General features: G+C 41.6%; 1 protein-coding gene across 1 annotated transcript in view; it reads left to right on the forward strand.

The window, feature by feature from the left end:
- Positions 1-848, forward strand: part of LOC124037023 (metabotropic glutamate receptor 8-like) — a 202,594-nt gene extending 201,746 nt beyond the window's left edge. Inside the window, exon 11 of the mRNA XM_046351643.1 lies at positions 271-848. Within this exon, the coding sequence (XP_046207599.1) occupies positions 271-320 (50 nt within the window). The 3' untranslated portion in view covers positions 321-848. The remainder of the gene's footprint in view (positions 1-270) is intronic.
- The last annotated feature ends 9,420 nt before the right edge of the window (positions 849-10,268 follow it).

A 10,268-nucleotide genomic window follows, 5' to 3' on the forward strand; every position in this document is an offset into this window, starting at 1 on the left:
GCTTTTTTCCTATTTACGGACAATTTCTCCAATTAATACATGAATACATCTGGAAAATTCAACTTCATTGTGAGTGATTAATAATCTCACATAGCCAACTTTAGTAGTTTAGGTCGCCGGTAGAAAGCCATGGTAGTAGCCTCAACATTCCCAACAAGACTGTTCGGTTATGTGGTAATGCAATGAGGGAAGGAATGCAAGCGATACACTTAGTACAGAGGGAATCAAAACACTTTAGAAAACTAATATCTCCATTCTTTGTCTTTCCAGTGCCATCATCCAAAACAACGTATGTCAGCTACACCAACCATGCCATTTGAAGAGAGAAGCTCTGAATAGAGGATTACTGAGGAATTCCACATGCAGACTTGGATGTGTCAGATTCACACATGACAGGGCCTTCAAACAAGCATGAGACATTGATATTGATCAGAGTCAAAATGATGTCTGAGAGGGTGACATGCTCTTTCATGTTCACAGACAGAGCTAATGGGCCTGTTAGAAGCAGACCAAAAAATATATATGGTCAGTAAACAAACCATCCAAGAGACTTAACGAAAGAGGATGGTGAACAGAAGAGGAAAACAAAACCTAATTTAAAAGATAATTTAAAAATACATTGTTGGGATCAACCTTGTTAGTTGTTATTCTAATTGTACGTATTTTGTGGTTGTGAAGATTTCAAATTCTTGTCTCATGTCGTCTGACCTGCATTACAAGATGAGTCTGTCTGTATCGGCTAACTAAATCGTAGCCTTGAGTTGTAAAATCTGTTAATGACATGGTTTAAGCATGCACATTTTTATACAAATACTTTATTTATAATAAAGGAATGTTTTGGAAATGTTTAGCATTGTTGGATGTGTATATGAGGTCAAAAATACTGAACAATACTATAAACGCAACATGCAACAATTTCAAAGATTTTAGTTCATGTAAGGAAATCAGTCAATTTAAACGCTAATCTATGGATTTCACATAACTGGAAATACAGATATGCATCTGTTGGTTACAGAGACCTTTAAAAAAGGTAGGGGTGTGGATCAGAAACCCAGTCAGTATCTGGTGTAACCACCATTTGCCTCATACATGGACACACATCTCCTTTGCATAGAGCTGTTGATTGTGACCTGTGGGATGTCCCACTCTTCAATGGCTGTATGAAGTTGCAGGATAATGTTGGGAACTGGAACACGCTGTTTGTCAATCCAGAGCATCCTAAACATGCTCAATGGGTGATATGTCTGGTGAGTATGCAGGCCATGGAAGAACTGGGACATTTTCAGCTTCCAGGAGTTGTGTACAGATCCTTGCGACATGGAGCCGTGCATTATCATGCTGAAACATGAGGTGATGGGAGGAGGATGAATGGCACGACAATGGGCCTCAGTATCTCGCCACGTTATCTCTGTGCATTCAAATTGCCATCGATAAAATGCAATTTGGTTCATTGTAGCTTATGCCTACCCATGCCTTAACTCCACCGCCACCATGGGGCACTCAGCAAACCACTCACCCATACAAAGCCATACTCGTGGTCTGCGGTTGTGACGCCGGCTGGACATACTGCCAAATTCCTTAAAACAACGTTGTAGGTGGCTTATTGTAGAGAAATTATCAATACATTCTCTGGCAACAGCTCTGGTGGACATTCCTGCAGTCGGCATGCCAATTGCACACTCCCTCAAAACTTGAGACATCTGTGGCACTGTGTTGTGTGACAAAACTGCACATTTTAGAGTGGCCTTTTATTGTCCTAAGCACAAGGTGCACCTGTGTAATGATCATGCTGTTTAATCAGCTTTTTAATATGCCATACCTGTCAGGTGGGTGGATTATCTTGGCAAAGGACAAATGCTCACTAACAGGGATGTAAACCAATGTGTGCACAACATTTGAGAGGAGTAAGTTTTTGTGCGTATGGAACATTTCTGGAATATTTTATTTCAGCTGATGAAATATGGGACCAACACTTTAAATGTGTAGTTTATATTTTTAGCTGAAGAAGGTATGAAGTCTCAAAGCCAACTATGAAAAATATCTAGAGCAGCCAAAAACGCAATGGTCTCAAAGGAAAACAAACATGGTTTCTCCTGAGACAATCTTTATACAGTCGTGGCAAAATTATGTAATGAGTTACCTGTGAGCATTATGTAATTCAACTAGAAGGAACATGCAATTAATGAATTACAGTTTGCAAATATTTGTTCAGTATTTTACTGACTGCGCAACGTCACCAAGCCTTGACAAGTTTTTTTTGGTTGGGGGGGTACTAACTTGAAAGATAATGCCTACATTTACATGACGCTCAGAGTTTTTGTGTGCAAGTGCAGCAGCTTTTTCTTAGTAATGTGGCTGATATTAAGAATATGTCCGCAGGGTACACAAAGCAAAGACATGTTTAGCACTCCGCTCGTTTGTGCTGTCTTGAACAGGCTAACAACATAATGCAACAATAACGATAAGAGAGGAAATCCTAAACAGAAAAGTAGAGAATGTTGCAATGCTGTAGTAATTGCAATTGAATCGAAGGACCACAATAATGCTACAATGAGGATTTGGGTCTTGAAGAGACTTTCCAACCAAGTCACTTAATTGGATGAGTAATCATTTGAATGAATGCAATTCTGACACACCTAACAGAACATACCACGACAAAACAAAAAAAACTCCCTGCACAGTACCATATCTGCTTTGCTACAGAATGAAAAAACCAGTCAAGGGAATCAATATAGCTGTTGGAACAGGCAAAGCAAGATCAATACAAGCTGCAAGTGAAAACTCCTCAACCATGTAATTATATTTCAGCATTTTCTCCTGAAGAAATGAGGGCAGGTAGAGAGTTTGAGTGATGAACCTGTGAGCATTCAATGCATATTTCCCTGGTTGATGATATCATTTCACTAGCTGAAGCTGGGAGAACTTGAGAGCTTCTCTTCAGATACGGATGCAAAACATAAATCCTCAGAATGTTTATCTTGCACCCACAATGTTAGTATTTGCTGCTAACTGCTCTCTCTACTTTCGTTTCATATTACTAAATGTTGATAAATGTTGATGTTTATTGACAGAGTGGTAACAGGAAATAGATTTGAATATCACATTAACTCACTGGTGGGCCGTCAGGGCCAGCAAGGCCTTCTCTGATGGCCTAAACATAATCATAATATAATTTTTTTTAAATATATTTTCCCACAAATATGTATTAAATTATTCCCCAGAGTAAGAGTTACACTCTTCATTTCATAGCTTTCCTCTTGGTTGCACTGCTTCCAGTCCCAGGTTGAGATTTTATTATATATTATTTGGAGGGCTGGTCTTCATGTTAGATCTTTTATCCAATCATATTCAGCCATCATGTGTTGCCAGGGGTCTAAAATCTGCCCCCAGGCCTTCAGAATCAACAGCGCGGGCGCTTGTAGCTTAAAGTGAATGGAAATTAAAATTTTGTGTCAACCAATCAGCTTTAGAGTTGGCTATTGTACGCCTGCTGGCTGGCTCTAGTGTTAGAGCAAAGAGACACCAAAGTACGGCTGGGCACTTACAAGCAATGGTGCTTTTGAAAACTTTTGGGGACAACCCGAGTGGATCTACAGCTCAATGAACAAGCGCGCAGTGTAACGAAGCTGCACAGTGAAAAGGTATTGTACTCTTCCCCTGCAATTCTCTGAATTTATGTCTAAATGTATAGTGTCTCGAGCCATGGCATCATACTGATGGTAATAAGAGGTGGATTAATTCGGGTGGGACTGTGTAGGACTTCACTGAAGGCCCAGGCCCACGGCACGCCACTGCATTAACTAAACATGTCAACTTCTGTCCCACTTTCTTCCTTCAAAGAGTTTTCATAATGGCAGCGATGGTACATCTCACACTATAAAGTATACTGGGTGTGATGGTGCTTGTCCTTGGACACACTGTTCATCAGCTCAAAGGTTGCAATATTTTTTTAGATACATTTCAGATTTATTTGAGTTTTGGCCGACTACCGACAGCCAAACAGTCCCCAGTGTCATCACGGCTTGTAAAAATAGTTTGGGAATATTGATCTTCCCCACACAGGGATACTTAAATGTGTGGCAGCAACTCCACCTATAGTCTACCCAAACTCCATTTATAGACTCTCCCAACTGCACCTACAGACTACCCAAACTCCACCTGTAGACTACCCCAACCCAATCTATAGGACTACCCCAACTCCACCTATAGACTACCTCAACCCCATCTATAGGACTACCACAACTCCACCTATAGAGTACCCCAACTCCACCTATAGTGTACCCCAACTCCATCTACAGACTACCCCAATTCCATCTATAAACTACCTCAACCCCATCTATAGGACTACCACAACTCCACCTATAGAGTACCCAAACTCCATTTATAGACTCTCCCAACTGCACCTACAGACTACCCAAACTCCACCTGTAGACTACCCCAACCCAATCTATAGGACTACCCCAACTCCACCTATAGAGTACCCAAACACCATTTATAGACTCTCCCAACTGCACCTACAGACTACCCAAACTCCACCTGTAGACTACCCCAACCCAATCTATAGGACTACCCCAACTCCACCTATAGAGTACCCAAACTCCATTTATAGACTCTCCCAACTGCACCTACAGACTACCCAAACTCCACCTGTAGACTACCCCAACCCAATCTATAGGACTACCCCAACTCCACCTATAGACTACCTCAACCCCATCTATAGGACTACCCCAACTCCACCTATAGAGTACCCCAACTCCACCTACAGAGTACCCCAACTCCACCTATAGAGTACCCCAACTCCACCTACAGAGTACCCCAACTCCACCTATAGAGTACCCCAACTCCACCTATAGAGTACCCCAACTCCACCTATAGAGTACCCCAACTCCACCTATAGAGTACCCCAACTCCATCTACAGCCTACCCCAACTCCACCTATAAACTACCTCAACCCCATCTATAGGACTACCACAACTCCACCTATAGAGTACCCCAACTCCACCTATAGAGTACCCCAACTCCATCTACAGACTACCCCAACTCCACCTATAAACTACCTCAACCCCATCTATAGGACTACCACAACTCCACCTATAGAGTACCCCAACTCCACCTATAGAGTACCCCAACTCCATCTACAGACTACCCCAACTCCACCTATAGACTCCGCCTATTGGTCTTACCTGTGTTGTTCTTTTATACCAATGACAAGAAATAATGAGTTTTGTATACAGTAGGATAAGGGGCCACTTTACACTGCTGAATTTGGATTCATCCCCTTGTCTCTTTCTTTACCTTTAGTGAGCTCTTTGAGGGAAGAAGACTGAGGATCCTGCACCATAAGCTTAATTGGTTCTTTGACAGACATACTGGAGGTTCCCTGCTACTAAGCACTTCCTCCATGCTCCTGTATGGGTGGCGACTCAGCCAATTATCCACTGAGCGCTTACAATACTCTAATGACCCTCGGTGTGTCACTGTTGGGAGTAGGGAGATCTGAGTGAATAGAGATCAATTAGATATGCAGTGTGCTTTGTCAGTGGAAACTCTTTTAAGCCTTTCCCAAAAATGGGCATTTCCTTCTTGACATATTTAATAAATTGCATCTATTTCATAATGTAAAACCAACGTCATTTGAGTTGAGAAACCAAAAGAAGATCTTGGTAAGGTGACATCTCGTGAGTCCAGTGTTGTAGAACGATCTCGTGAATCCAGTGTTGTAGGACGATCTCGTGAATCCAGTGTTGTAGGACGATCTCGTGAATCCAGTGTTGTAGGACGATCTCGTGAATCCAGTGTTGTAGGACGATCTCGTGAATCCAGTGTTGTAGGACGATCTCGTGAGTCCAGTGTTGTAGGACGATCTCGTGAGTCCAGTGTTGTGGAACGATCTCGTGAGTCCAGTGTTGTAGGACGATCTCGTGAGTCCAGTGTTGTAGAACGATCTCGTGAGTCCAGTGTTGTAGAACGATCTCGTGAGTCCAGTGTTGTAGAACGATCTCGTGGGTCCAGTGTTGTAGAACGATCTTGTGGGTCCAGTGTTGTAGAACGATCTCGTGGGTCCAGTGTTGTAGAACGATCTCGTGGGTCCAGTGTTGTAGAACGATCTCGTGAGTCTAATGTTGTAGGACGATCTCTATCAAGTTCTCTACCGTCAACTTAATTATTAAACAATATTCAAACCACAAATGGCTTTCATCCAGTAAAACCATCCCTCTCAACTGTTTATATCATTCTTATGGATCAACGTATTTCAGAATCTTATATGACAAACTCCAGTCCATTCTATGCCGTCATTAGAGTTTATTTCTGACCTTCTGGCGATATTCTGAGTTATCGATTTATGGCGGACTCTAGCCACAGTCCTGTGGAGCACAGCTCTTTCATGTCTGAGCCCGGACATAGAGGGGAGGCTGGGGAAGTGCCGAAGCCTCTCTTTGAATTGCCAAGGGATCAATTGGCTGAGTAGCAATCAGGCCTGATAAATCCCAGATGGCCTCTTTGCTGCACTGTGACTGATAGTGTGGTGCTTGCTTGGTTGGCCATCTTGTGTCTTATAACTAACACCAAACATCTCCCTCTCTTCCTGGTACCTCCAGGCATTTATGTTTTTATCCTGAAAATGTGAATGCAAAGAGGTATTTTGGATGGGTTTGAATTGCATTGATGGGTTGAAATTAGACCTAAATGCGGTTAAACCTCAGGATTGTTCAAAGGCAAAATGCTATGATGCATTGGGCTAATTCACAATGACATGGACTATGACTTATTGCAGCCTCTGCAGGTCTTGCACAGTCTCCTAACTAGGAAGAAATATTCAGTGTATTTACTAGTTGATGCCATAAGGACCTAACGAAATTGCTTAAGTCATGATAGAAGCATCAGCCACATTCACTGCAACAAAGGATGATATATTCCTGAACATGTAGTCATGTAGTATTCGTATTTCTCTTGAATCACATTTCAAATCGGAACCCAAAATGCTACTGAATTCAATTCACAGTCAATCAATCAATCAAATGTATTCATAAAGCCCTTTTTACATCAGCCGATGTCACATAGTGCTGTAGAGAAACCCAGCCTAAAACCCCAAATAGCAAGAAATGCAGATGTAGAAGCACGGTGGCTAGGAAAAACTCCCTAGAAAGGCAGGAACCTAGGAAGAAACCTAGAGAGGAAGCAGGCTCTGAGTAGTGGCCAGTCCTCTTCTGGCTGTGCCGGTTGGAGATTATAACAGTACATGGCCAGGATGTTCAAACTTTCATAGATGACCAGCACGGTCAAATAATAATAATCAGTGGTTGTAGAGGGTGCAACAGGTCAGCACCACAGGAGTCTGTTTTTTTAAGCAGAGAATGGAATCTCAGGTTGCATTGAAGTGTCAAATTCTTACAAGTAAGCCAAAATGAAGGATGATTTTGCTGAAATTAGAAAAAGGACACTTTTGCCTGGGAGTGACAGCTTGCTTATTTATTTTCTACCAGGGGTTGTCACTACCAGTTCACTAGCTTCTGTCACTTTTGTTGGCACATTATAGTGACATTTTCAGAGTTAAAGCCACAATCTGCCATTTCAACAGCCTGACCCTGCCACTTGTTTGGTAATCTGAAGGATGGGCCTAGGGGAAACAGCTCTCAAATTCATACAGAGGTATGGATTTCAAGGATTGACAGTGTATAATCATTTTAAACAGGTGTGTGACAAGCCCAATCGGGCAATCGGTTCTGTATTTGGGTTAAGAATGAGTGAAACAAATCTGATGGGACCAACAACTCCCTCCAGCTTTCAAGAAATGAGCAGGTTCTTTAATTGTCTATGAATCATAGGGTCTCAATTAGTCACTCTCTGCTAAGGGTTAGGAATACTGATAAGTCATAGATGGTACAGCACTCCCTTAATCTCAATGACCATGACTGATACAGTAGCAGTTCAATTCCCCCACAGACCATGTCTACCCTAAGACTAAGGCTGTAGTAGGAATACTCAGATGCGCAGATCCATATCTCTAGCAGGGAAGACCAGGGTTGCGCTCAGGAGGGCGCAATGTTCTGTACATTGCAGGTTGGAATGTTGGGTAGCAAACTTTCACATGATATTAGAAGCATGTCTGATCTACATGATTTATTTATATCTGAACATTCTGTCATGTTGAATAACACTGAAAGCAGCCCAGTATTTTGGGTGGATCCAGGGATAAACTCATAAAGGAGAGGAGAACTAACTTGTTGATATCTCTTCTCAGCATCTACTGCATGTCTCACACACAACTTGCTGTGGCCACTGACTGCTGACCAACCACGCAGGAGAAGCCTGATTTATCACACACACACTATACTCCCTATTTCTCTCCCTCCCGCTCTTCCTCCTGAGGTAACTATAATTATCTTGTTAATTCCCCAGCGGAATTCTGGTGAAGACAACGGTCGCTGGATGGCCTGTGCCTGTGTAACCCTCTCACCAGGCTCGAATTTGACTAAATTAATTAAGCTAGTGAGAAGGACATCTCCAATAAGAATCCCTGCTGTAAACTCTCTAAGGTGATGACAAATAGGGTGTTAACCTCGGATGTAATAATTATATATGTTTGTTATTGTATAAGAATATGCTTTCCCATGCATTAAATTAAATTGAAACAGTAAATGACTCCACCAAGGCAACATACATAAGGTCCAAGATGTGTATTATTACATTTTCAAAGCACCACATCAAAAGAAAAAAAAAAATAAATGAAACCCCAAGAGTCGTGCACAAGCCATGTCCAAATTATTTCAAGCTTGCTTAACACGTTGGCGCGCGTTGGAGCTCAAAAAAATGAAGACACACATAAAGTCCAGAAGCACCCCACCGTTGTGGTTACTCACTACTCGTGGATATTCCCTCAGTGAAGTATGGCAGTTCCTTGCAGGTTTCCTCACAAGATCCACAGCAAGCACAGCTATCAATGCAGACAGTCCTCCTTCGCAGTAACCGATATCCCATGGGAACATGAACTCGTTAATCTTTCCCAAGCAATTCTCATTTGGTTTCACACGATGCTAGGCTACCCTCAAGGCTGTCCAATACCTCCACGATGAGACAGTAGCTTCAGTCTTTACTAAGTCTTTCTTAACAAAATTATAACAACTCTCTTATAAAATCCCTTCAAAACTCAGTAGGAATGGGTTTGGTTCTATTTTTATCGTCTTATTTTATCATTTTTCTTCACCAACGGTCATAATGTAACGTTCATCCTTTTCTCAACGTCTCTCTCCCTCTCTTTTCCCTCCAGGCCTCCCGTTAACCAGGTCAACTCCCCCATTGGCCACAGCTTAACAAGCGACCTTATTGGTCAAAACTTAAACTTAAAAGTAAACCAACCTATTCACTTATACATTACCAATTAATTATAACAAATAAACGAAATACTTGGTTCTAACAAGGGTATTACACCTGAATTATCCATGGTGTATCGTCATGCGTTAAAAATCTAGTTTTACTGTTCATTTTTCCACCATTTGGTTATTATTGAAAGAGTCACCATCCCCTCCCTCTTATTAATGGCAATGACAGTGTGCTTTTCCCCAAGCATCACTTATAGCAGCCAATCGCAAATCTACTTTTTGAAATAAAACATCACTAGCCACCAAGGCCTGCTTGAGAGAAATGGTACATTGTGTACATACTTATTTTGTGAGTGACTCTTGCAATATAGGCACATATTCACAGATTTTGTGTATGTAGTTCGATGTGACATCTCCACGTGGTGTGAGCTACAGTACTGTCATATACCAAATGAATGAAACAAAAAATAAGTATTTAGGTCAGCACAGCAAGAGGTTGTATGACCGTGCAATGCAGCATGTGAACCTTATCCAAAGTAATCATACACAAATGAGTGCGTTTTGCAAAGATTCATTGGAATAACTCCACTATGTAACATACCACCCGTAGACTCATTTCTATCCAGACCCACACATCACACGTCTCTGTTCTTGTCTAATAACACCACATCGTGTGCACTTGCCTGCAATCCTAAAAGAAAACGCCCTTGTCAGTGACAGATTGCAGTCACTAATCACATTGAGGAGTGGTGATTAGACGCCTCCTTGTTTGAAAAAGTAACATGTAAATTCAAATATTAAACCAAGTCTCACAATACAATACAGATCAAATAATCCCTGGAAGTACATTTTCTTGTTGTTAAATTCTAATGAGTGCCCACTTTCCAGAGATTCTTTGATTCAATGTCAGACAATGGCATTGTTTTATTGCCTAGATTAGACTACGAC

This window comes from Oncorhynchus gorbuscha, linkage group LG06 (genome assembly GCF_021184085.1).
Source record: "Oncorhynchus gorbuscha isolate QuinsamMale2020 ecotype Even-year linkage group LG06, OgorEven_v1.0, whole genome shotgun sequence".
Classification (NCBI taxonomy): Eukaryota; Metazoa; Chordata; class Actinopteri; order Salmoniformes; family Salmonidae; genus Oncorhynchus; species Oncorhynchus gorbuscha.